This window comes from Sinocyclocheilus rhinocerous, unplaced genomic scaffold, assembly GCF_001515625.1.
Source record: "Sinocyclocheilus rhinocerous isolate Xijiao unplaced genomic scaffold, SAMN03320098_v1.1 scaffold853, whole genome shotgun sequence".
NCBI classification, from domain to species: domain Eukaryota; kingdom Metazoa; phylum Chordata; class Actinopteri; order Cypriniformes; family Cyprinidae; genus Sinocyclocheilus; species Sinocyclocheilus rhinocerous.
This window is the reverse complement of record NW_015627738.1, coordinates 1,388,386-1,415,846: the sequence shown is the minus strand read 5'-3', so window position 1 is coordinate 1,415,846 and position 27,461 is coordinate 1,388,386. Positions and strand designations below refer to the sequence as shown.

General features: G+C 37.7%; 1 protein-coding gene across 1 annotated transcript in view; it reads left to right on the top strand.

Annotated features, from left to right (window-relative positions):
• Window positions 1-27,461, top strand: part of syne1b (spectrin repeat containing, nuclear envelope 1b) — a 112,659-nt gene that overhangs the window by 70,416 nt on the left and 14,782 nt on the right. Inside the window, exons 81-130 of the mRNA XM_016546041.1 lie at window positions 311-648; window positions 803-947; window positions 1,054-1,272; window positions 1,481-1,749; window positions 2,085-2,250; window positions 2,553-2,708; window positions 2,842-2,994; window positions 3,105-3,287; window positions 3,469-3,606; window positions 3,698-3,883; window positions 3,974-4,096; window positions 4,631-4,813; window positions 6,059-6,202; window positions 6,536-6,724; window positions 7,266-7,406; window positions 8,610-8,729; window positions 8,812-8,973; window positions 9,092-9,286; window positions 10,185-10,346; window positions 11,047-11,238; window positions 11,936-12,070; window positions 12,249-12,349; window positions 12,932-13,109; window positions 13,721-13,852; window positions 14,047-14,196; window positions 15,221-15,430; window positions 15,516-15,617; window positions 16,022-16,141; window positions 16,281-16,481; window positions 16,574-16,747; window positions 17,206-17,337; window positions 17,497-17,693; window positions 17,782-17,914; window positions 18,425-18,607; window positions 18,728-18,877; window positions 19,066-19,329; window positions 19,361-19,408; window positions 19,551-19,721; window positions 19,804-19,937; window positions 20,794-20,998; window positions 22,694-22,876; window positions 22,951-23,097; window positions 24,008-24,162; window positions 24,337-24,484; window positions 24,566-24,660; window positions 24,777-25,011; window positions 25,088-25,282; window positions 26,185-26,310; window positions 26,390-26,545; window positions 27,237-27,395. Coding sequence (XP_016401527.1) covers window positions 311-648; window positions 803-947; window positions 1,054-1,272; window positions 1,481-1,749; window positions 2,085-2,250; window positions 2,553-2,708; window positions 2,842-2,994; window positions 3,105-3,287; window positions 3,469-3,606; window positions 3,698-3,883; window positions 3,974-4,096; window positions 4,631-4,813; window positions 6,059-6,202; window positions 6,536-6,724; window positions 7,266-7,406; window positions 8,610-8,729; window positions 8,812-8,973; window positions 9,092-9,286; window positions 10,185-10,346; window positions 11,047-11,238; window positions 11,936-12,070; window positions 12,249-12,349; window positions 12,932-13,109; window positions 13,721-13,852; window positions 14,047-14,196; window positions 15,221-15,430; window positions 15,516-15,617; window positions 16,022-16,141; window positions 16,281-16,481; window positions 16,574-16,747; window positions 17,206-17,337; window positions 17,497-17,693; window positions 17,782-17,914; window positions 18,425-18,607; window positions 18,728-18,877; window positions 19,066-19,329; window positions 19,361-19,408; window positions 19,551-19,721; window positions 19,804-19,937; window positions 20,794-20,998; window positions 22,694-22,876; window positions 22,951-23,097; window positions 24,008-24,162; window positions 24,337-24,484; window positions 24,566-24,660; window positions 24,777-25,011; window positions 25,088-25,282; window positions 26,185-26,310; window positions 26,390-26,545; window positions 27,237-27,395 — 8,283 coding nt within the window. The remainder of the gene's footprint in view (window positions 1-310; window positions 649-802; window positions 948-1,053; window positions 1,273-1,480; window positions 1,750-2,084; window positions 2,251-2,552; window positions 2,709-2,841; window positions 2,995-3,104; window positions 3,288-3,468; window positions 3,607-3,697; window positions 3,884-3,973; window positions 4,097-4,630; window positions 4,814-6,058; window positions 6,203-6,535; window positions 6,725-7,265; window positions 7,407-8,609; window positions 8,730-8,811; window positions 8,974-9,091; window positions 9,287-10,184; window positions 10,347-11,046; window positions 11,239-11,935; window positions 12,071-12,248; window positions 12,350-12,931; window positions 13,110-13,720; window positions 13,853-14,046; window positions 14,197-15,220; window positions 15,431-15,515; window positions 15,618-16,021; window positions 16,142-16,280; window positions 16,482-16,573; window positions 16,748-17,205; window positions 17,338-17,496; window positions 17,694-17,781; window positions 17,915-18,424; window positions 18,608-18,727; window positions 18,878-19,065; window positions 19,330-19,360; window positions 19,409-19,550; window positions 19,722-19,803; window positions 19,938-20,793; window positions 20,999-22,693; window positions 22,877-22,950; window positions 23,098-24,007; window positions 24,163-24,336; window positions 24,485-24,565; window positions 24,661-24,776; window positions 25,012-25,087; window positions 25,283-26,184; window positions 26,311-26,389; window positions 26,546-27,236; window positions 27,396-27,461) is intronic.

Below are 27,461 nucleotides of genomic sequence, written 5' to 3'. Positions count from 1 at the left end.
GGGAAAGAAATTATAGAAATTATACTTTTATTTAGCAAGGATGCTTAAAATTGATCAAAAGTGATGATAAAGGCATTTATAATGTTACAAAATATTTCTATTTCAGGTAAATAGTGTTCATATCGATATCGGAATTATATCGTATCGACCGAAATTAAGAAATATATCGTGATATCAATTTTGGCCATATCGTCCAGCCCTACCAGTATGCCTAACAAACCTCTTAACTAGCTAAGCCAGTAAGACTTCCTTAATCAACCAATGGTTCCCCTAGCTAACACACTAATGAATCCAATTGTTTCTCCTGTAGATAACGCTAGAGCAAGCTCTCGCCTTGTGCCAGAAGTATCACTCCAGAATGCAAACAGCTTGTGAGTGGCTGGAGGACGCTGTGGGCTTCTTGCAGCAGGCCAGCCTTGGGGTGGATGTGGAGAACTACGAGGAGTGTCTGAGGCAACAGGAAGACATCATGGCCACTGAACAGGAGTTCCTGGGTGTTCTTGAGGAGCTGGAATCTTTGCCACCTCAACTTGAAAACCTGGTCAACCCTACAGCCAAGGAGCAACTTACACTTAGTGTGAAGTCTGCACAGCAGAGAGGCGTAGAGGTCAGAGACCAGCTGCAGTGCCACCAAGACATCCTGAACAGGTGCAGTTTGGTACAGAATACAATTTTTTCCAAAACATTTGAGCCTTTAGATATATTAAGGGGTTGGTGTTGTAAATCGACTTAAGTGTGATGTTAAAAAAGAACACTGTTGTAGGCCTGAATTATAATCACAGTTATAATGTGACCTTTTCAGCTGTGTTGCCCAGTGGAATTCATATCAGGAGGCCAGACAGACAGTCATTGAGCTGATGAATGAGGCAGAGAAGAAGCTAACAGAGTTTTCCACAGCCAAGGCTGCAACAAACCAGGAAGCTGAAGAGAAACTCCGGAGTCATAAGGTGAGCTAAGTATGCAGAATTGACTCTCTTTCATGAGACAATAAACTTATTCAGCTGTCTACATGATGGTAAACCAATTCAAAATGTCTCCATCTTTGGCATGCAGTCGTTAGTATCCATGGTGAACAGTTTCCAAGAAAAGCTGACTGTTCTGGAAGAGCAAGCGTCCCAGTTAGAGCTGATTGGAAGTGACGCCAGTAAAGCCACCATAAGCCGATCCATGACCACAGTGTGGCAGCGCTGGACCAGGTTGCGTAGTGTAGCACGAGGTCAAGAAAGGGTGCTGGAGGATACGGCCCACGAATGGAGAACTTTCAGGGAAAAGGTGCAGTTTCACTTGTGGTATTTGTGGCCAGATATCCCGGGGTTCTGCCTCTACTCAAATTAAGGAAATGTTATAATGCTACAACATTTAAATGGTTTGAAATGGTATATTGAATACATATATCAAATTTAATGGTACAAGAGCTTGGGCAAACAGGTTAATGTTACAAAAAATGACAGTTTTTCAAACAAGATATTATGTTGTTCAGATGATGAAGGTAAGAGCTGTAACAGAAGAACTAAAGGGCCGCGTTCCTGATTGCACTGCTGAGAAAGCCTCCAAAGCCACACTGCAGTCGCATCTGGACCAGTACGAGCTGGTTAGTCAGGACCTGGAGAGGGAGCTGTCTTCTCTAACTCTACTACGACAGTATGCTCTCAGCCTGCTACATGGTGTGGAGGTGTCTGTGCCAGCGGCTGATCATGAGAAATTGCCAAGTCTGAGGGAGGTCAAAGCTGTGCAAGATCAGCTAGAAAGGTACACAGTCTTCCTCCAATACAATACAAAACAATAATAATGAAATCCACCAAAATACAGTGCTGTTTAATACTTGTCATAGAAAATGGCACCATGTTTTTACAGACTTTAAAGAAACACTGTATCAGTATGATCACCGATACACTGTGTAATATTAGTTGTCATTCAGCTGCCTACAGTAACTAGTGCATTTGCAGCTAGCGCAAAAAGTAAAGACTGAATACCAACCTGTTTAATGTCAGTGTAGTCTTGCTTCCCATATTGGCCCAATTAGACTGATGCCGCATGCCAAATATGGACTGAATGCTAATCTGTTTATTCCGTGTCTCTTGTAGTCTTCTGCAGAAGGCCAGGACAGGAAAGACTCGGGTTCAGCAGGAACTGTCGGACAGAGAAGGCGTGGAGAGAGGACTGAGTCTTGTCAAGAGCTGGATCCAGGACTCCAGGGAGCTTCTGCTGAACCCCACATCTGATCTGGACATTCTGACTCAAGAACTGGAGGTGAAAAATAATACCTGAAATAGTATGCTGCATCTGGCAATATATGTTATAAACTTTAGTATGCAACACTGTTTTCACTATAGTGCATGTTTATTTAGATGATTTGAAATAAAGCTGAGCACATTGCAATGTGGGATGCAGTAGCCAGCGCAGTATATCTTGCTTGTATACTGCACATTTTAGCAAACACAGTGTGTCATTCTGGTATTGCATGCATATAGATGGTTTGCATATTGTGTACAGTAGTAAGTAAATAGAATGGTACTATGAATTTGCCTTAATTGAATTGTATCATTGTGCAGGTGATGCATGGAGAGCTGATTACTCATCGTCAGAATGTAGACAAGCTTGCAGAACAGCAGCAAAGTAAATACTTGGACCTGTACACTATTTTACCATCTGAGATCTCAATGCAACTGGCAGAAGTGTCCCTGGCACTGGGATCCATTGAGGACCAGGTACATAATTACCCTTTTGTTTTCATTATGGATTAATAGGCAGTTTTTTATTAATTTGTAGAAGACATATGTTTTCAACAACAATTTTTACTAAAGCTTCATGTAAGATATAAATAATGAATCGTATCTTTAGGTTCAAGCCAAGGAGAGAGACATCCAGAAGACCAGAGTTATTAAAGAGGAGTTCAACTCCAGAATTCATGACGTGTCCGAAAAATTGAAGGCTGTCTCTACGTCTCTAAAGGAAAAGGCCACTGATATTGATCAGGCCAAAGATGAGGCCAGAGTTAGTGTTGCATCCGAATAATCTTTTTAATTGATAATATTTCTGGTGTTTTTTTATAAACAAATTTCCCTCTTTTGAATGACCATAAAGTACTTGGACTGTATTTCTAGCATCTCTGTGATGAACTTGACGGCTGTGGACGAAATCTCGCTGAGCTAGAAGCTGCAGTGCAGGACTTTGGTCGCCGTAACCCTCTGATAGCTAGACAGCTGGCTGATGCTATTGCCAAATTACGAGAGATCCATCATCACACTCTTCGACTGGCCGAATATAAGACAATATGGCTAAAGAAGGCAAGAAGATCTATTATATTCTACTAATCGATTAAAGACAAAAAGAACATTTTGCTAATAGAAAAAAGACACGATCTTAGTCAAATCGAACCAATTTCCTACAAGCTATTTGATCATTTATGACCTTTCAATTAGAGCTTTTCATATACTGAATGTCATGTGGTATGTCTTGTCTCTCAAGGCTGATGCACATCTAGATGAATACAACGAGATGTTTGAGTTCATAGTGAAGTGGACAGACAGAGCCAGGAGCCTGGTGAAGGCCAACATAATCTGGAACTCCTCCTCACACCTGCAAGAGCAGATCAGGATGTATCAGGTGAACCACAATACACAGAATACACAAATAGCATAGAGTCCAACTTCAATTATTTTTGTGAAATCACCTATCTGTGTTTTTGGCCCTGCAGTCTGTTCTACGTGAGTCACGTGAGCTCCATGGTGACCTGAGGGCCATGCAGGAGAAGGTGGAGATACTGTCTGAGACGCTGCAGGTGGAGGCCATGGGACAGCAGGTGTCAGAACTGAGCCGGCACACTGAGGAGCTGGAGCAGAGCATCAGATTACGACTGCAGAGTCTACAGGACGCAGCAAAGGTGTGACGTTTTTTTTTATGTTTTATTCTCTTAACTACACTGGAGACTTTTTCTCTAGCTAAATGCGACTGCCTTTCTATTTTGTTTCAGGATATGGAGAGGTTTGAGACTGAAGTGAAGGCCCTGCATGTGTCTCTGGAGCAGGTTCAGGCCACTCTTACATCTCCAGAACTGTCCCGACTGAGTCTAAAAGAACAACTGACTCAAAGACAGGTACATTAATCTGTCTTGATTCTCAAGAAGTATTTATTTTCCTCTTTAAGACACCCTCCAAAAAGTTTGCTTCTTTGGAGAAATTTAGTATTACATGACTTGCTCATCAAAGGATCTTCTGCAGTCAGATGTTAATTGATGGACTGGAGTTGTGTGGATTATTGTGATGCTTTTATCAGCTGTTTGGACTCTCATTCTGACGGCACTCATTCACTGCAGATTATCCATTGGTGAGCAAGTGATGGAATGCTAAATTTCTGGATGGTCTGAGGATGAGTACATTTTCAGCAAAGTTTCATTTTTTGGTGAACTATTCCTTTCAAGTATGCATAAAGTAAACATAATAAAGTATACTCTTCTAAGTAAATAAGTCTGTGGCTGTAGTGTAGTGGCTGGTTAAATATCTGGACCTGGTAACAGAAAGGTTCTTCAGATTAATTACTAAGTGCTTTCCATTAACCTGTTTTTGCTACATATATTTTAGTGTGGAAGGGAAGTAGTTTTGTTCTTAGAATAGATTTTGATCTTTTTCAGCGTTTGCTGGCGGACATGGAGAGCTTCAAGCAGCAGGTGGAGGCCGTACAGGACTGTCAGAGCGCTTTAAGAGTTCCTGAGGAAGTGGTGACCAGTCTGTCCATCTGCCGCACTGCTCTGAATCTGCAACAAGAGGCCAGTCAACTGCAGCACACCGCCATCCAGCAATGCAACATCCTACAGGTAGGAGGAGCTGTTGCGGCACCAGATGGGAATAAAAACACCTGCTTACCAGCTGGTCTCGATTCCAGCACCAAATCCAGTACATTTCTGAATCTTCCTGGATCATGTGTTGCGTGCTTATTAGGGCTGTCAAAAAAAAATTATAATTTCGAATATTCGTTGAAATAAAAATAAAAAATCCACATTTGAATGCAAAAACGTTGCATTCGAATTTAAGGTCTGCGTCAGCCGTCAGGCAGCCTTATGTGGCGCACGAAATGCGATGACGATGTATGTGTCATTGATTGCATTTGAATGCTTAATTTCAAATATTCGTCGAATTTAAAATAAAAATCCACATTCAAATGCAAAAACTTTGCATTCGAATTTTAGGTGTGCATCAGGCAGTATTATCAGTGGTGTACGAAATGCGACGACGATGTAAGTGTTATTGCTTTTGTTAGCCTATCCAGTTGAACCCACTAGATGCGACGCTGCTACGTTGTTCATTCATATATTACGGGAAACGAGAGCATCAGTGTGGAGAAGATGTTGTTTACGTCAAAACTGAAACCAAGCCGTTCACACAGAACGCATATTTATCACATTTTCTAGAGGGACATCTATCAGCGTTGCACTCGCGTCTCGCAGAGAACGGCATGTTTAGAAAGCCATGTAAAATTAATGCAAGTTCAACATGTCTACGTTTTTTTCAAAGATAGTCGTGTTATTTTATTACGCTTTGAAGAAACGTGCATAATATTTTGCTCGATGCGCCCTCTTGTGGCCTCAGGAGAGAAGCCAAAAGCTTTTTTCCCCCTAACTGAAATTATGCCTTTTAAATTCGAATATAATTCGAATTTTGATAATATTTAAGTAGAAAATTCGAATTTAGTTTTTCAGTCATTTTGACAGCCCTAGTGCTTATAGCTTATTAGGCACAAATGTTGTGTTTGTTTTATGATCTGTCAGAAAGGATTATAAATTAGAGATATATTCAGAGGGTTATTTTTTAAGGAAGTATGAATAACTTTGCATGTGTACTTTAAGAGTGGGTCTGGTTTTGCTATATTAAACCAGACCAACATCATTGTTGGGTCTACATGATGAAACACCTTCGTAAAATAACTTAATAGTGTATTATTTTGCATTTAAATATGTCAGAGGTGTCTGAAAGAGGATGTTAAGGGGTGTAGTAATTATAATTAATGTCTTCTTTGTGATATAAAAATAAACGTGTGCATATGTGTGTTATATCTGTTTTAGGAGGCAGTGGTGCAGTATGAACAGTATGAACAGGAAGTCAAAAACCTGCAGGCCATGATTGAAGATGCTCACCGGGTCATACAGGACCAACCTGTGAACACCAGTAACATTCAAGAGCTGCAGACACAAATTAACCATCATGAGGTGCAGTGTTATTGTATTTATTAATATTCTGAATAAATGTTATTGATTTTTAAAAATTAATTTTGAATTAATTTTTTTAAATATTAATAAAAATAATGAATTAAAAACCAATTTAAAAATTGAATAGTTTTCGTTTTAGGTAAAAATTACAACATTGATGAGGTGAGATGGATATTCCGCTGAGAGATGCCACACTGTCCGCTAATCTTGTTTTTGTGTTTTAATGTCAACTTGTTAGTGTTTAGCCAGACTGATCTTTCCTGTTTCTTGCATTAACCTAAAGGGTAGCTAAATAACATCTGTCATATTCTGTGTTTGTTTTTATCTAAACAGGAACTGGCCCAGAAAATCAAGGGCTACCAGGAGCAAATTGCATCCCTGAACTCCAAGTGTAAGATGCTGACGGTGAAAGCTAAACACGCCACCACACTCCTGACAGTGAGTGATGCAGAGGGTTTAACCGAGAGTCTGGAGGAACTGGACGGTGATGCTATTAAAAGAAATACCCAATCACAAGTCTCAGTACGTACCATTACCCTGAACGTGGGCATGACAGTGTAATTGAGGGAAAAGGAAACAGACTGGAGTGTTCAATATTTTAAAAAGCAATTGCTGTTTGTTCATATATTCTAAATAACTCTGTGCACTTCAAAACATGATTTGTAATCATGTTTTTAATTGGCTTGTATTAAAAATATATAATCATCCTTAAATCAAGATCAATTTACTTGACAAGCAAATGGCATAAGATATTAAGACTTGTTACCCTTGAAAAAGGGTTTTCAGATGAATCCAAATTTAGTTTTAAATATTTAAATATTTTGCATGAAAACAAAACAAAAGTACTTATTAAGAAAATGATGAATTGGAAAATGCAGAATAAGAAATCAATTTGCATTGTGTTGATGAAAAACTGACCCTCTTACCTGAACAGCGTTTTTTACTTACTGTATCGCTCTGTGATCTTTGCATGTCAAAATCAAATAACTTGATTAACAGCTTTGTGAACTGATCGACTAATATCTTCTGCTCCGTGACTCTCTCTTTCTTGTGATGCTGTCAGATGTCGGCTGGTCGCTGTCAGTCTCTCCTGTCTCCTGTGACAGAGGAGTCTGGCGAGGAGGGCACCAGCAGTGAGATCTGCTCTCCTGCTTTCTGTCGATCTCCCTCTCCTATCACTAACCCTGAAGCAGCCATTAGCAAGGTATTAGCAGGAATGTCAAAGCAATCTGATTTCTAGCAGACTTTTAGCCTGTGCTGCCCTTTTGCAATTAGCAGTTTCACTGGTAATGGAAACTCAACATACTGTCTACTGCGCAGTTTATACTGTATACTGCATTCTATTTGTGGAAATAGTATATGAAACAATATGCAATAATGTTTTGTATAGTAATGTGCTACATTGTCAGTTGTTGTGTAAAAATGTCTTATCTTTGTCCAGTCCATTCAAATAATGAATCACATGCTCGTATTTATACTGGTTTATTTGTCCCTCACAAAAATAAAATCAAATTGCATCATTTTAAATATTTCTATATAGTTTTAATTTATTTTTGTTTCATTTTAGAACTTCAGCTTATTTCAGTTAACACCATTTCTCATTTAATTTCTCATTTAATTTTCATCTAATATTTATATGGCTTGTATATGGTTACAATAATGAATAAAAACCATATAGACATTAAAAAAGACTAAAATGATAGAAATGCACATCAACATTACTAAAACGAAAAACTACAATAAAAGGAAAATGGAAAATATAAAAACTAACATTTAAAAAAATACAAACTGATTCAAAATATTAATAAAAACTATAATCGGGTGTAATAGTGGGTGTAATGCGTCATTCTGAACATATGTGACCGTGGACCACAAAACCAGTCATAAGGGTCAATTTTTTTAAATTATGAAATTAATTATCCTTCTGAATAAATGAGCTTTCCATTGATGTATGGTTTGTTATGATAGGACAATATTTGGTCGAGATACAACTATTTGAAAATCTGGAATCTGAGGGTGCAAAAAAATCAAAATATTGAGAAAATCGCCTTTAAAGTTGTCCAAATGAAGTTCTTAGCAATGCATATTACTAATCAAAAATTAAGTTTTTATATATTTACGGTAGGAAATTTACAAAATATCTTCATGGAACATGATCTTTACTTAATATCCTAATGATTTTGGCATAAAAGAAAAATCAATAATTTTGACCCATACAATGTTTTTTTGGCTATTGCTACAAATATACCCCATGGTTTTGTGGTCCAGGGTCACATATAGTACCCTTAATTTTAACCTGAATCAGTACATGTTAAGTCTGTGACAGACTGCAGTGCAATGACTTTGTAGCGTATTAACATGATATATTTAATCTTGCATGGTTTTCTCTTGACTGTCCTGAATGTAGATGTCCATGGGAAGGGCCACTCTCACCAGAGCGCCCATCCAGGAGCTGTACAATCCCGCGCTGGAGTCTGTAGCGAGCTTAGATGATCTTCAGCGCTCGTGGGAGACCCTGAAAAGTGTGGTACGTATGGCTTTTTGTGTTCAACAGTCAAATGCACCAGGATTTCAAATCTGGTCTTCAAGTTTATGTTCATGTTTTACAGATAAGTGAAAAGCAGAAGACGCTCTATGAGGCTCTGGAGAAGCAGCAGCGCTATCAGGGCTCTCTACAGTCCATCTCTACTAAGATGGAGTCCATCGAGACCAGATTAAACGAGCCTCCTATGCACGATCTCAGTCCCGACAGACAAATGGTCCTACATCAGGTGAGAAGATTGAAATACTAAAGGAGCTTCTTCATTGTTTTTGCTCCAGCTCTACACTGTAAGAAATGTATAAGATTACTGATGCACAACAAAACGTCATATTGCCGTAATCCTCCAGAATCAGATGGAGGAAATTGTCAAACTGCAGAATGATATAGATGAGCTTCAGTCCAGCTTCACAGAAGAGCTGATCTCTGATGCGGTGGACTCGGACTCTGCGGATCAGCTGGCCATGCAGTCCACGCTCACTGTGCTGACCGAGAGGATGACCACCATCCACATGAAGGCTTCTGGAAAACGCCAACTTCTTGAGGTATGCCAGGAATAATAATTTAACTTATTTTTAGAACACCCTTCATACATAATTAGTGCTCAGTTTTTTGCAAACATGTTGTGAAAAAATAAAGTAAAACTTTATTTTTCCCTTAGGAAAGTTGTGACTTCAAATGTAGTTTTGAAATGCAAACCAGGTGTGACTGCCTATTAAAAAAGTTAGTAATGTTGAAAAATAAATAAATAATATGGTAAATAATAATTAAAACAAATGGCTTTTATGTTTTTGAAATAAGCCTCTAATGTTCACCAAGGCTGTAGTAAAAAACAGTAATATTGTGAAATATTATTACAATTTAAAATAACAGTTTTCTATTTGAATATATTGTAAAATTTGATTTATTCTTGTGATGCAAAGCTGAATTTTCAGAATCATTACTCCAGTCTTTAGTGTCACATGATCCTTCAGAAATCATTACAATATGCTGATTTACTGCTCAAAAAAAAAAAAATCTTATTATCGTTATTCAAAACTGTTGTGCTGCTTAATATTTTTGTGGAAATCATAATACGTTTTTTCAGGATTATTTGATGAATTGAAAGTTCAAAAGAACAGCATTTATTTGAAATTGGAATCTTTTGTAACATTATAACTGTCTTCACTGTCACTTTTGATCAATTTAATGTGTCCTTGCTGTAGGAAAGCATTCATTTCTTTAAAAAAAAAAAAAAAAATATCCATAATAACAGAAAGATGGATATTCACTAACAATTATGATCAGTATTTCAATAAATTTTTTTTCAGTTTTTTTTCATATGTATATTTGTTTCTTCAGAAAGTTATGGTGTACTGATTTTTTCACTCATTTTATTGCCTGTTAAAGGCTTCTGTTCTTTAAAGATACCCAGTATATATGTATATATGCTGATGTGTGTAGGAGCGACAGAGTGAACGTGTGGAAAAGCAGCAAGAGGCGCAGGCTTTACAGCGCTACCTGAACCAGGCAGACCAGCTGCACCAATGGCTGCAGAGCACTCGCGGTAACATCACTTCCTGCTCTCAAGACTCAGACATGGAAGAGCAACTCAGAGACTGTCAGGTTAGAGCGCCCCCTACAGCAGATCACTAAATGTGTACAGTACTTTATTAATTATTTACAGTTTGAAGTACAAAAGAAAATGTATTATTTTGTGTTAACTCCTGAAACTTATGCCTGCTTTGTGTTTTTAAATGATTGAGTTTTTGCTGAATTCCACTGGACTCAGGAACAGGAAACTTTGTTAACCGTAAACAGCAGTATTAGAAGGCCTCTGAGCGTTCAGATGGATTGATTCTTAAGCGTCTGTGGCACGAGCTGTAATCAGATTATGTAAATGTCTCAGCGTAACACCGTTCACAGTTATAATGGCTTTAAGGGTATTAGAGTATTCCTGAGAGAGGATTGGTGCTCACTGGAAATCTGCTCTGCCTCCTATCACATATTCATGAGGGTGGCTGCAGTATTGGTGGGGAAAGAGGCGGGGCTACTTTTGCCTTCATGAGAAGGTTACAAACTGTCAGATGTCCCACTGTGAAACACCTTGACTTTTTATTAGAAGCATATGCATAGTCTTTTTGGATTTTGGATATATTTTCAAGTACTTTTATACATTCCTGTTATCCTAAAGAATGCATGCTTACTGGGAGCATGGCACGTGAGGGATTACGGATAATGTACGGCGCTGTAGGTGTTGGTAAGGGCCTGGGATGACAGTGGAAGAACCATGTTTGAGCTGGCCTCGCTTCTGTTGCTCCTGCAGAACATGCTGCTGGAGATCGAGGAGAAGGTGCTGGCTCTCTCCGAGCTCTCCAGACACAGTGAGAATCTTCTGCTGGAAGGCCGAGCGGAGAACAGGGAGGACGCAGAGCAGCTGGCCAGGAAGTTGCGTACGCTGAAAGGCAGCCTGCTAGAGCTGCAGAGGATGCTGCAGGACAAGCAGATCAACATTCAGGTGGGGCTTGAACTCTGAATCCAAAGCGACTTACAGGTGTTCATACTATTATACTTTGATATACTGTATGTCATGACACTGAATAATTAACTTATGTATATGCCATATATCATTGCATTAGATGGTATTCCAAGAATGAAAAAAATTACGATGCCCAAAAAACATGGTATTATCATTGTACATAATAAATATATATATATATATATATATATATATATATATATATATATATAAACCTAATATACATAAATAAATATAAAATATACATAAAATAATAAATATACAAACAGAATATAAAACAATAAGTTTTATTAAAATAAAATAAAATATAATATAATAAAATAAAATATAAATTATTCTTTTTTTCTTTTGGGGTGAAATTTGACCAAAACATGTTTTTTGTGAGATTCTCTTAGTCTCTAAACATTTTGTCTTTTATGTCCTGCAGGCTACTTTAATTTGGGAGGAGTTGAAAGGCCCTCAAAGAGCGAGCGTAATAATGATATATCACAGCTACAGTATTTTGCTTGTCACTCTATGTGCAGAATAATTCAGCAGCACTGGGTTCGGTCTGAATATGACAATCTCCTGCATGGCTTCCTCTTTTCCTGCTATTATTCATAAGAATATTGCAGAATGATAACCAAAATTTTAATCCACTGTAAGTACTAATGTTTGCATTTTCCCTCTCCTGCAGGATTCCCTTAAGGAGCCATCAGACTCCAGTGAATCAGACTCCAGTCTCTCCCAGAGTCCAAACATGCAGGACTGGCTGGCCCAGGCCCGCTCCACACGCAGCCTACAGCACCAGGACACCCTCCAGAAACAGAAGGTAGATCACATTTTACAAGAAGGTAGTTTTGGGGTTTTAAAAAACAAAAGAATGGATCTAGAACTATCACCATTGTGTCCTCCAGTGGGACTGAACCTGTGGTAAGTCTACTGTAAGTTGCATTCAATAAGAAAGCATCTGTTTAAATGAGGAATGACAATATTTTGGGTTAATTCAGGAGCTTGAAGAGCAGCTTGCAGAGCAGAAGAAGCTGTTGAAATCTGTAGCGAGTCGTGGAGAGGAAATACTCACCCAGCAGGCGTCACCCGTCAGAGCCAGGTAACATTTCTCTCACATCTCACAGGAATATCATTTTTATGATTTTTTGCGATATATATTATATAACATTATTTATGCTTTTGTACCTGCAGGTTAACTGCATTCATGTCCTGCATTAAACAGTCTGTGTAAATGCATCTAAATGCCACTTCAGATGCAGATTCTGTGCCACCTCTGCTCTGCATTGCAAATAGAAATTTTGTTGATACTGATTTCATTTGATTGGTAACATCCCTATAGTATCTTACTATTTGAATTTATTGATGAAATGTAAGAATTTGACACAAAAGATGATGCATACATTTAATTAGGTTAGAAAAAAATTGGCCTTGTGAAGGTAAAAATGACCATAAAAGGTAGAAATCAATTCAAACTTATTGGAAAAGTTCATTTCTGTTACTCCTGCAAACTAATCACCACACAGAATATATCAAAAGCTTTGGGAGTCAGCAGTCCTAAACCTGCCAAAGTACAAGCACAATAACACGCACAGCATCTGATTATCGTTATCGGCAAAATTCCAGAAAATATCGAGATATCACTTTTTGTCATTATCGCACTCCCCTGACTCTCTCTTCACAGTTCTGTCTGTCAAATGTTCTGCAGTGCGACACAGATCCTCTCGCCTGATGTAGAGCCGGAGGGAGACGTTCAGGCCGTGAAGAAGCAGAGGAGAAAGAGATGGGAAAGTCTGAAAAAAGACATGGCCACTAAACTACAGCTCCTTATGAACACGCTGGAGCAAGACAGCAAACAACCGGTACAGTGATTTCATTATCATGTTCACATTACTGATGGGCATGTTCAAAACACTGCTTCATGAAGCTTTGAAACCTTTTCGAATCATTTGTTATAAACAAGTGTTTGTTTAAACAAATAAACAAAACAAGCCCTGTAAATTAATAAAAGAACACATACAGACATTTCATATTTAATGGTATCTGATGAACAGTGAACCGTTTTGGAAGCAAGTGATTCAAAGTTTCAAAAAGCTTTGTTTCTCCCATCAATAGTTCACATAACTGAAATGTATGAGGGTAGATTACAAATAGCATATATAGACTCTTTTAAGCATCAAGATTTTAGCTTAAAATGCATACATTTTAGGTCGCCTAGATCTTTTCTCCAATAAATCTGTTTTTAATGTATGTTGCATATTACTATTAGTCTCTCTCTCTCTTTCTCTCCCTCTTTCTTTCTCTATTTGGGTTTTCAACTATCATTTTCCTTTAAACTTTAACACTGTTCTTTTTGCTGCCTGGCTGCCTTCAGGGAATATCCTTGCATAACTGGAGCTGCATAACTGTTGTAATAATCAGAAACTGCCTCTGTTGGTGGAGTGTTTTGTAAAAGTTGTATGTTTTCAAACAGTTTTACTCCAGAACTGCTTGTGTGAAGACTGCAGCCCCGGTCTATAAGAGAGAGACTCATGTCCAGGACAAGTCCAGCATGATGTCTCTGCACAATGGATTCAGTCAGAAAATAAAGGAGATGACTCCTCAGGTAGCCACATTATTATAAAACACTTCTGACTTTTTGATACAAACACAATCTAATGTTTACACTCCTTAACCATGAAATCACTACAATACACAGCCTTGAGAGGTTTATTGCTTCATTTGACAGTTTAGCATTGTGACGTGCTTTTGTGGTTGGTGTCATGATAAACATTAGGTAATGTTTGATTGTTTCTGCAGGCCACAGAGCGAGAGGTCATTCTGATGGAGCAGCAGCTTTATTCAGCAGTCACAGCCACATCCTCTTGGGTGGATGATGTGGAGAACACACTGTTTTCTGGCCCTGCGCTGCTGACGGAGAACGCTGAGACGCAGCTCTCCAACCATGAGGTCTGAACATTGGGCGGATCTGTAACTGATTCCTATGAGACAGACATTAGCCTTCCTCCAGGAGAAAGCCAAACCTATTCGCCCACACTCATTGGATGTTTTTTTTTTCCATGTTAGAGACATTTGTACACTTAAGTATATAATACTTTAGAATCAGTTGGTATCTGACATAGAAATAGAAATGCATCCCAGTAGTCTTTATATGATTTTTTAAAATATATATGTATCCTTACATATATTTATTCTGGACAGAAAATTACATGGAATATTAAAATTGCATGAAATTATTATTGCTTTTTAAAATATATTTTAAATTCTTAAAATGATTAATTATTATAATATTAGTCATTTTAATTAGAGACCGTTTTTAGTATTTTTAGTATAATTTCTAGTATTTTTAGAAAATTTGTAATATAATTAAATTAGTAATTTTAATTAGAGACAATTTTAAAATAGTCAGTGTTGTTTAAGTATTATTTATATACTATTACTGTATTTATGAATATTTTGCATTAGCTTTTATTTTTATATTTTCAGTTTTAATTTTAATTTTAATTTAAGTTTTTGTAATTTTGCTTAATATTTCTATATGGCACTAATTTAATTTCATTTTATTTGTAGTTGTAGTAATTTTACTTGCCAAGGCAACATTTCTAATTGTTAAGTTTTTCACGTTTAAGTTTTTATTTATTTATATTTTATAATATTTATATTTAATTTTAATTACCGAAAATAATTTTTTATTGTTTTAGTTAACAATAATAACACTGCTAATAGTAAAAAGTAAAACTACAGATAGAGCTGTAGAATTAAATACATCACATTTGAATACAAATATCAAGCGGCGTCGTGTTGTTACTTCACAAGGTGGCATTGTATAGTAGTATACCATGAATGTCGTTGGCACTGTGATGAATTGCTTATGCTTCTCTATTGGATAAAAGCATCTGATAATGCATAAGTGTATATATAAATCTTAAGTTTTAGTGAAGTTAAACCGGTCAAACGCTTCCTTGCTTCGCAGACATTGGGAAAAGAAGTGACGGAGGTGACGAGGCAGGTCAGCCACAGCGAGGGGCTGATAGGCGGCTCTGTGGGACTATCTGAGGAAGAGCAGACGCTGATGAAGGACACCCTCGACTGTCTGACTCGACGCCTGGGAGCTCTGGACTCGGCACTGGACCGCCGCTGTGACACCATGAGGAGCAGAATGCGGGAGCTCACAGCTTTCCAGGTGGGAATCAGGCTTGATGGGCACCGTTCAGTTCTGTACATTGATGCAACCCTGCAACATCATCTCAGTTCCTGTTTGTTTTCAGACGGAGCTGCAGCATCTCTTTACAGCGCTTAGTGAAAGCAAGTTCCAGATTATCCAGAAAGTGGCAGGAGTTCTTGACCACACAACAACTAAACAGATTGAAGTAAGAAAGAATACTTCTTGATTATTAATTAATGCACTGCGATTACTAATTGTATTTCATTATTAGATGTTGTCATATTTATTAACAATGATTGCAGTAGTATGCCAGTGTTTGTTTTATTCATATATTATTATAATATTATTCTTTTTTAATATTTCACGTTTTCATTTTAATTTTAAGTTTTTATGCATTTTGTCATGTTGTTTTGTCATTTTTATTAGTTTTAGTTTTTTAAATATTTACATTACACTTTTATTTATTTTTAAAGTGATTTCCTTAAACTTGTAATACTTCATCTTATATATTATTATTTTTAGCTTTATTTATTATTAGTCTTATGTTTAGTTTTAGTTAACAATAAAACTGTTTACACTTCATCCAAGAACTCACTTTTGTTCTGACAGACTATTGCAGAGGCAGAGGAGATGCTGAAAGACTTTGAGCACAGAATAACAGAGCTGAAAGCCAGAGGGGCGGAGCTACAGCCGGACCAGTTCTCCACCAATGAGCTGCTGAAGCTACAGGTAACAACCAGTCAGTGGCATCAACATTTTGTGTTATCAGTTACTATAAAAACAGAAGCGCACCAAGTAGTCCCAAGTTATAGAGGCTTAGAAATGAAATACCCAAGTCTTCTCAAAGTTGTCCGTGTGTGCTGGACAGGATGCTTATGAGGAACTAGTGATGACTGTGGGCTCTCGACGGAGCGGGCTGAACCAGAACATGGCACTGAAGAATCAGTATGAACGAGTTCTGCAGGATCTAATTGATCTGGTGGACACGGCCCAGGATAAGATGAATGCTGACCTGAAGATGATCGCCAGCTCAGTAGACGACGTGCACAACCTTCTAGACAAACACAAGGTACACAAAACTCCCAAATACATCTTGTGTTTATTTAGAAGGTTGTGCACGTCCCTCATATGCTTATGTGTCCCCAAATGTTTCTTTTCCAGGAATTTTTCCAAGGTTTGGAGTGGCACATGGTCCTCACCGAGACGTTCTACAAAAAAAGCAGTGCCTTTGTTTTGCCTCGTGAGCGGCAGACTCTGGAGGAGACACTAGCCCGGGCTCAGGATGTGCTTAAGCAAGCGCACAAAAAAGGAGTTGAGCTGGAGTGCATCTCAGAGGTAACATGATTTTTATGAAGTATTATGAATATATACTGTACACTATTGTTCAAAAGCTTGGACTTTGGAAGAAGTCATAAGTGACTGGAAAGATTTCTATTTCAAATGAATTTGAACTTTTCATTTGAACTTTCAAAAAGTCCTGGGAAAAAATGTATCACGGTTTTCACAAAAATATTAAGCAGTACAACTGTTTTCAGCATTGATAATAATAATAATAAATGTTTAATTTTACAACATATACAAATTATTTTTTTTAAATGTTAATAATATTTCATAATATTACTGTTTTTTACTGCATTTTTGATCAAATAAATGCAGCTTTGGTGAGCATAAGAGACTTTCAAAACTATTCAATAATCTTACCGATCCTAAACTTTTAAATGGTAGTAATATTTCAAAGTATGAAATAGTTTCTTACATACGTATGTATTTGTATGTTTTTGTGCCTTTATCAGACATGGAGTCGTCTAGTTTCAGACTATCAGGACTTGTACCGATTGCTAGAGGCTGTGGAGGGAAGTCTGCCGAGCATCGGCCTGGTGGAGGAGTCAGAGGAGAGACTGAATGAAAGAATAGAGCTCTATCAGGTACTTAGTGAAATCATAAATCTTCAGCCATCGTGCCTTGTTAGGATTAGTTGTAACGTAGTCTAGAGTAACTTGCCAATATGGGTGTGATCTGTTATTAGGATAGATAATCTAATAATACCAGATTCCCAACTTGACCTTCCATTATTGTCACGTTAGGCCCTTAAAGCCAGTCTGACGGAGCACCAACACAAGCTGCATCAGGTGCTGGAGGAAGGGAAGCATCTTCTGTCATGTGTGAGCTGCTCCAGCTTGGAGAACCAGCTCACTCTTTTGGGCGAGCACTGGCTCAACAACTCCACCAAGATCAACAAAGAGCTACAGAACCTGGAATCCATCCTGAAGCACTCAACAAGGTCGGGATTTTTTAAACTGAATTTCATGTCTGTTGTTTAATTGTTATATTTTATATTTATTATTATATGTGCATGTTGTTTGTCATAGGTATAAGCGTGAGTCTGTTGAATTGAGTCGCTGGCTACTGGAAGCTCTGGAACGCTTGGAGTTCTGGAACACACAGTTTGTTGCTGGTCCTCAGGAACTGGAGACCGTTAAAGACCAGTTATCAGCTTTTCTGGTTAGTTAGACTGGTTCAGTGCAAGAAATCACAGGCATGGGGTGTGTTTGGGATGTTGGTGCATTTAGTCAACCAGTTTCACCAGAAAGACCATACTGGTCCAAGCTTTGCTAGTGAACAAAATTGAATTATTTTATTTTATTTTATTTTAAATTTTATTTGAATTTTTATTTTATTTTATTTTATTTGTAATTATTTTTTATTATTATTGCTGGAGCCTATCCCAGTGTCTCGGATCATGTTTATTTTATTTATTAAGTTTTTTAACATGTTTTTATTGTATTTTATTTATTTTTTTAGTAATATATAGTTATTATATAATAATTTATATTCACAGTTGGATGTTTTTGTCAATGAAAATATTTTCAAAAGAAGCTTTAATTAATAATTATTCAAAATTAAACAATTATTATTTGTATAATTATTTATATTTTTGCATGTCTATAAAGAAGTAATTCCAGAAAGCACAAGATCCAGGTTATTTCATGTGCTGTCTTTTCTTCTGTGCAGGAGTTCAGTAAGGAGGTGGAGACCCGCTCCAGTCTGAAGGCCTCTGTGCTGAACGAGGGAAACCAGCTGCTCAGACTCAAGAAGATGGACACCGCGTCCCTGCGGTCTGAACTCGCCCGTCTGGACTCTCAGTGGTCCGAACTGCTCGCCCGCATTCCCGTAGTTCAAGAGAAACTCCACCAGGTACTGACCAGCACTTCCACTCACTAAACAGGCCTTTCTGCTCCAACAAATAGGATTAGTTTAATTTCTGGGGTTCTTAGTTCCTTCATCTTTTGAATATAATTTTTTATTTTTTTTTAGTCTCAGATGGATAAGCTAGCATCCCGTCACGCTATCGCTGAGCTTGTGAACTGGATTTCATTGATGGAGAGAGTGATAGAAAAGGATGAGGAGAATCTCAAAGGGGCTGTTGGGTCAAAGGTCATCCAGGAGTACCTGCAGCGATACAAGGTGACTTCATTTACCCGTTTTACACCTGTTAGAGTCTACAAAAGGCCTATCATATTTAAGAGGGCAATCCTTTTCCACATTAATCTGTTGGTAGGATTGGATTTTATGGCTTTCATCAGAAGTCTAGCAACACAAGTATTTTTATGTGTAACTGTTTTCTCCATGTTGTTGTCCTTTACTTCTTGTAGGGCTTCAGAGTGGATGTGAACTGCAAACAGCTCACTGTGGACTTTGTGAATCAATCAGTGCTCCAGATCAGTGGTGCAGACGTGGAGAGCAAACGCAGCGATAAAACAGATTTCGCGGAGAAACTTGGCGCCATGAACTGCCGCTGGCAGATACTGCAGACACGTATTACAGAGAGGGTGAGACTTCAGCTGCAGCACACTTTTCAAACTCTATTCAGACTTTTGGTAGATAATTTCATTCTGAGCTTTTTACATACGTTATATACTTTTAAGAAATTTACGATTTAAGGGATAGTTCATTCTACAAGCCTTGAATAACACATGGGCCAATCTGGACCACCTGGTATTTACTGTTTTAATTAGAGCATCATTTGATTCTATGAGTACTCTAGAAGTAAGGTTTTGAACAGAATTTATATATGGTTCTAGTGTTTGTTCATGGGTTTCTGCATTTAAATTGTGTTTGTATTTGTGCTGTGTCTCAGATCGGACAGCTCAAGATCAGCCTGAAGTCTGTCCAGGACAAATGGAGTCAATACAAACAAGCGTCTGAAGAGATCAACGGCTACCTGACAGAGGGACGCTACTCTGTGTCCCGCTACCGTCTGCTCACAGGATCTCTGGAGGCTTCGCGGCTACAGGTGGAGAGTCTACAGGTAAAGCAAGTTAAAGTGCATCTGTAAAATATGGACCGAAAGTGGAAAAAATAACTCCTGTTCTTTCTTCTGACATCTGTAGAACCTGCAGGAGGACCTTGAGAAACAAGAAAGCAGTCTAAGAAAATTTGGATCAGTTACACATCAGCTTCTGGAGGAGTGCCACCCGACTGTGTCTGACACACTCAATAACACACTGAAAGACATTAACGCCAGGTGCATTTTTCATTGTTGTCTATCAATTATATATATATATATATATATATATATGTTAACATATTAAAAAAAATTTTTTATAGCAAAAGCAGATAACTCCAACAGTCGTTTTTTGGCAAAAGCAGATTTCCACATTTCATGTTTTAGAGTTTCGAATACAGCGCGCTGATTCGCTAAAATGGATTTATCGGCTTCTGTTCAAAAGCAACAAGGGCGCTTGTCGGCTTCTGCGGTAAAACGTGAACCCGCGATGCCTTGAAAGTGGACAAAAACGGCTTTTTTGACAAAACGTGTTTAGGGTTCAGATCGCGCTATATGTGGAGAATAATGCACGGCAATAAGCTCATTTTTTCTGAAAGTGGCATTTATCGGTTTTTGCAAATGAACTCTTCATATATATATATATATATATATAATATATTATATAAAAATAATAATAACTTGCTTTGTGTGCTGCTTTATAGTTGTCATAGCACTTACATATTAAGGAAAAATATCTAAACTCTTTGGTCATTTTTGAGCGAGATGCTAACGGTCTAATCAGATTCAATGATCTATGCTAAGCTACAGCTAAAAGTGCTACCGCCAGACCCAGAGATCGGCTGAATGGATTCGAAAACGGTAAAACTCAACTGTTTAACTCTAGGGGAGTTGGAAAATGAGCCTATTTTCAAAAATTGTGTAGTGTTCCTTTAAACCTAAGACTTCAGTGAAAATGTATAAACTGAAAAACTTAGGTCTGTAATCCAAAAGGTTAATGACCTGCAAGCGTTTTAGGTTGCAAAGTCATTTTGGCTCAAATGGTTTTGTGAGTGAGGTTAATGGAATGGAAGTGTGTGTGTTTTGTGGTATTCAGGTGGAACAGTCTGCAGGAGGAGATCGTGGAGCGTCTGAAGAGCAGTAAGGCACTCCTGCAGCTGTGGCAGAGCTATAAAGATCTTTATGGACAGAGTGACTCCAGCATCCAGACACTAGAGGAGAGAGCAAACCAGATGCTCAAGACAGCCAGCCACAAAGACATCACAGAGGAGGAAGTGTCCACCTGGATCCAAGACTGTGCTGTGAGTGCAATTCAGACTCTGTGTGTGTGTTAAATTAGCTTTAATTTTGGTGTTCTGCACACGTGCAAGTGCAGCTATAAAAGACATTTTCCAACTGAAAGAGTTTGAAAACACCATGAAAAGTTTCAAAGAGCATCAACATGGCATTTCCATGGTTTAGAGAGGCTTAAAATTCAGCTAGCCAGCGTGAGCAGCGGGCTTTAGAGCAGGAGTGTGTCTTATAAACTCAGACATCCAGGCTTACACGCGCTCACGCTGAGACGCTGCAGCTCTCCTCTTCACACGTCCTGCACTCGTTCAGGCACGTTACTGCGGTCTGGAGAAATGGGCGTATCTGCCGGAGCTCGTAACGATAATTACAGGCTCCAGCAGAACCGAATCCAGCCGAGGAGCTGGAGCCCTTTCACCCGTCACGTCTGCAACAGTTCAGGGATCAAAGGTCAAACGGAAACCCGGCATTCACACACACACACACACACACACACACACACACACAAACACATGCTGCCACCCACCCACCACGCAAACACGCTTCCTCTCCAGGTTTCAGACTCTGTGTGTGTGTGTGTGTGTGTGTGTGTGTGTGTGTGTGCGTGTGTGTGTGCGTGTGTGTGTGTGCATGTGTATATGATTATGTGGTAAAACTTTACATTAAGATTTCATTTGTTAACATTAGCTAACATAAACTAAGAATGAACAATACTTCTACAGCATTTATTAATCTTAATTAAGTCTCAACATTTACTGCTACATTTTTAAGATCAAAAGTTGTATCTGTTAACATTAGTTAATGCACTAACATGAACACTAACTTTAACAAACATTAATAAATGCTCCAAAATTATATTGTTCCTTGTTATTTTGTTAGTTAGTGCTGATGAGACCTCATTGTATTGTGGTTTCCATGTTCTTTATTCACTTTTATAACAATTATTATTATGTACTGTAGCAACAAAATTTTATTTTCACAAGTGAACTTGTGGAAGTTATCAGTTACTCCTTTTATCAGATATATTGTCTGGTTAGTCAGAAGTATCATTAATACCCACATCAAATTGTTTTTAATGTATTATAATAATTTATAGTTATTTTTTAAATTAATTTAAATTATTTAAAAAAAAATTTTTTTTAGATATAATGCCTTAAAATCAATTGTATAATATGCTCTCATAAATAAGTGTTTGTCTATTCTACTAATGCACTAATCATGAATTCTGAACAACCACTACTTCTCTAAATTTTTATATTTCATATTAACCCTTATTAAAAATGCAGAATCATGTTCATCTCAGTCCGAGTTGTAAATGCATTTAATTCATTTAAAATTATTTTTAATTAATTTATATTTTTAGATTAGATTTTAAATTAGCTGTGGTTATAGTTGTGTATGAAACAGTATAATTAATTATAATGTGTAGTATAAGGCATTATAGATACGTTTATGAAGCATTAAGAATATCTAGACATTTAAGATTTATAGCTCTAAATCTACCACTGTAAACCCTGTAGAATACAGAAAAGGTTTGTGAATAGTTTTTAAATAGTTTGTGGATCCTAAGTGTTCACTAATCATAAATTCGCAACCGCAACTACTTATGTAATTTTTTTTTTAATTTCATAATCAGCCACATTAGAAATGTAGATTCATTTTCATCTCATTCAAGATGCATTTACTCTCATCCCATGTTCCCTCAGGAGCTGCTGCGCTCTCAGGCTCCCGTCCAGGCGTCTCTGCAGGTTTTACTGGAGCTGGGAGAGCAGCTCAAACAGCAGGTGGACACATCAGCTGCTGCCTCCATCCAGTCTGACCACCTGTCTCTCACCCAGCGCCTCAGTGCTGTAGAGCAGAGCCTGAGCCGACAGCAGGTGGCGCTGCAGGTGAGTGAAGAAGAGCATTCAGTGCCGTATGAGAGTGTTTTAGTGTTTGGTACTGAGGGTTTTTTTCTCCCCAGGCTGGAGTTCGGGACTATGAGACATTTAATGAGCAGTTGGACTCTCTGTCCCGCTGGATCGTGGAAGCTGAGGAGGTTCTGAAAGGCCAGGATCCCAACGGTTCCTCTGACCAGTCACTCATCCAGGACCGCATGGAGGAACTCAAGGTATACAAGCCTGAATGGATAAATTATGCTGGGATGCCTGGAAAAATCAGATCAGTGTTGTTATTGTTTACTAAAACTAATTCATTTTTTTTTTTTCGTTAATTGAAATAAAGCTGAAATAAAATATAAATATTAGATGAAAATTTAAAAAAAAAATTTGAAATGTTGCCTTGGCAACTTGCTGAAATAAAATAATTTTGAGCTGAAATATGAAAATAACTCAAATTAAACCTTACATAGAAAATACATTAAAAATAAATTAAAATCAGTAAAGCACATAACAAAATTACAAAAAATTAAAATCGGAAAAAATCTAAAAATAAAAGCTAATTCAAAATATTAATAAATACTAAAGTAGTATATAAATAATACCAAAATAACCTTGAAATAAATCTGTAATAAAAATAAAAAATTCAGTTAAATAAAAATCATTAACTCACATAACAAAATTACTAATAATTAAACTAAAATTAAAATTTGAAAATCTAAAAATCAAAGCTAATTCAAAATATTAATAATAAATACTATAGTAGTATATAAATAATCCCAAAATAACCCAGGATCAGGGTGGCCGATATGTACACTGTAAGTCAAATATATTGGACACAGTTGATTGAATTTATGTTTCCATTTATGTTAATTGTATCTTATTTATTATATTATTATTTTTGTACAATTATTTTGTAATTGTTTTACATATACATAAATTGTATAAGAAAAAATTAAGGCAGCTTTCATTTGATTCACTTTATTTATTTATCTTTTTTTTTTTTTAATCATTATGTACTTCAGATAGACTCAAAATCTAAAAATCGTAAATGTGCATTGTGTCACTTAAAATGACTTGGCCAGTATATTAATTGACCACCAATGTTCTTGTAACAGTGTTTTTGTTTGTTTTTTTGTGCAGAAACAAATGCTGAAGTTCAGCAGTATGGCTCCTGATCTGGAGAGGCTGAATGAACTGGGTTACAGACTCCCTCTCAACGACTCTGAGATCAAACGCTTGCAGAACCTCAACAGAAGCTGGTCCACCACCTCAGCTCAGACCACTGAGAGATTCAGGTTTGAACTCCAACTCAATATGAAGAAGGATTATATCATTATAACTCGTTCTTAAATACTCTGCATGGCTCTTTGTGGGCTTTGTAAAGAGCTTCATGGAAATATATAGTAGTACTACAGTAGATATTGTCAAGTGTGTTCACCTTCTAAAGGATGTCTAAATTCTCTTCTCAGCAAACTTCAGGCCCTGCTGCTACAGCAGCAGACATTTCTGGAGAAGTGTGAGACGTGGATGGAGTTCCTGGTGCAGACGGAGGAGAAACTGACCGTGGAGATTTCCGGAAACTTCCAGAGCCTGATGGAACAGCAGAGAGCTCATGAGGTGAGACATACAAAAGCAAATTAGGTGCTGATTATGATTTGCAGAACTTGCCTAGATGCAAATAAATGAGCAATGTTACAGCTGTTTCAGGCAGAGATGTTCAGCAGACAGCAGATCCTTCACTCCATCATCAGCGATGGACAACGCATGCTGGAGCAGGGACAGGTGGACGACAGGTGAGCGACATCATCATCAGCATCATCATCATCAGATATATGCATATGCAAGATACCAGCATTCAAGATACCTGAACAGACTGAATGCTTAAATTTGAACATGACCGTGTTTCCAGAGATGAGTTCAAGCTGAAGCTGGCTCTGCTCAGTAACCAGTGGCAGGGGGTGGTGAGACGGGCACAGCAGCGCAGGGGCATCATAGACAGTCTCCTGCGGCAGTGGCAGCGCTACAGGAAGATGGTGGAGAAGCTGAGGAAGTGGTTGGTGGAAGTGTCCCATCAGGCAGAAACCCTGCAGGCGGGCACACCTGTGCCACTGCAACAGGCACGAGCCATGCTGGATGCAGTTCAGGTAAGTATCCTTCGACCTAAATATGCTTTTGTGCTGGCTGTTAGCGCCCCCTGCTGACGCTCGGTTGTTCCTGCAGCTGAGGGAGAAGGTTCTGCTGAGGCAGCAGGGCAGTTACATCCTGACGGTGGAGGCAGGGAGACAGCTGCTTCTGTCTGCTGACACACGGGCCGAAGCGGCTCTACAAGAGGAGCTGCTCGACATACAGGAGCGCTGGAGACACGCCAACATCCGCCTGGAGGAACAAAAGAAAGAGCTGGCCGTTCTGCTCAGGGTAGAGTTCTCTATGTCACAGTGCCACCTGTTTACTTCATTTGCAGTCCTTATTGCTACATGTCTGGAATCAATTTAGTGATTCTTTTCTTTCAAAAAAATAAAAAATAAAAATCTTCCCAAAATTGAGTCATTCATCCCACAACACCCAATGTTTTTTGTTATTGTTTGTGTTTACATATACAGTGACTAAATATAAATATAAAATAATTATAATAATGATGTAAATATCAATATCATAAATTATATTATAAATACAAATACACATATAAATATTAAATATAAATATTAGTTAATAATAATATTAAAATAGCACTTGAATACCACTATTAGGGTAATTATAGTTAACTAAAACTAAAACTGAAAACATAAATTAACCTCAAACCTCAAATAATAATATATAAAAACCTTAGATTTATTCTTAGTTTAGTATAAAACTGAAAAGAAAAAAAAAATAAAATAAAAACTATACTGACATATTTTTTAAATAAAAATAAAAATGGCAAAAACATGAAAAAATTACAAAAAATGTAAAATGAAAATTCAAATGAAATGAAACAAATGTAAAATATATTAAAAAAAACTAATAGTATCTCGATACTAAAATGACACTGACTACTTTATATCACTGTTATTAGTTTAAAAAAAATATATATATAAATTAGGGTGTTTTAGATTATTGTACTGTTCAAGTTTGTGTCTGTCACCCTGATTCTGTCAAATATTGCTTTCTAGTAGTTCCACATTATTCCATTTTTTATTTTGCTCTCAAACGAATGTCTGCACGAGTTTGTCTACATCACTACATTAATTTAATTTAAAAGGTGTTTTCAGATGATACTGTAATTGTTAAGAATGTGTTGGTCTCAGAAACCACTTTGACTTCTTTCAAACTGTGTGTAGGATTGGGAGAGATGCGAAAAAGGTATCGGAGGATCTCTGGAGAAACTGAGAGCTTTTAAACGCCAGCTTTCCCAGCCGCTCCCAGATCGCCATGAGGAGCTGCAGTCTGAACAAATGCGCTGCAAGGTATGCAAAGTTCAGATTCAGTGCGGGCAACTGAATAACAATGAAATCATGAGAAATAATAAGCACCCATTTCCTGCAGGATCTGGAGAGCATGTTTGACGGCTGGAAGGAGGATTTGACCCATCTGACGGTGTTGAGAGAGTCTCTGTCCAGTTACATCAGTCCTGAGGATCTGCGTGTGCTGCAGGAACGGATTGAGCTCCTGCACCGCCAGTGGGAGGAGATCTGTCACCAGGTACACAGGAACACAGTTGTTTGGCCATTAGGTGGTGCTGTTTTACTACATATGCCTGCATTGTTGGTGCAAACTCTTTAGAAATCTTTCAAGATATCATAGGCACATTCATACGAGTGCTATCTGGGCTCCATAGGAAGCTCATTGGGTTTTAAAACACAACCACAGACAGTCTTCAAAAACTCTTTCTTGTAATTAAATATAGGAAAAATTAGCTGTGCAATTCAGTTGCTTTTCAAACATCATGTTTTGCTAGTAGAGTAATGCAAAGCACCAGTTTTTAGCTCAAAGTGAAACTTGAATGCAAAGCAAGGAAGATTTTTATGCACCCTCTGTCTTCTGCGGCATCCGGTGCGTGAGCTGAGACACCACAGGATGTAAGAGTACATTTGATATTTCAGTAGAAAGATTTAACTCTAGGTACAGGCTGTCAGAAACTCTTCACTCTTGCTGTATTTTTAATGATGCTCTGGTAAGCATACTTCTTTGCCCTTATGGTCTGATTTCTGTTTTTCTTCAAAGTAGTTTTGGGCACTACTTGTGTTTATTTCTCTTTTAATTTTGCATATTATAAAGATACAGAGAGACGTTGTGGCTAAATATTTAATTGAATCTACTTAGATTTAGCTGAAATGCTCAACCATATTTGAAATAACTAAAGGCGTATGTTTGTGTGTATCTGTCTGTGCAGTTGTGTCTGCGCAGGCAGCAGGTGAGTGAGAAGCTGAATGAATGGGCCATCTTCAGTGATAAATATAAGGAGCTGTGTGAATGGCTGACGCAAATGGAAAGCAAAGTATCCCAGAATGGAGACATCAGCATCGAAGAGATGATTGAGAAACTACGAAAGGTAACGATCAAATATTACATTTTTTTGTTACATATATTTTGTTTGTATTTCATACATACATATATA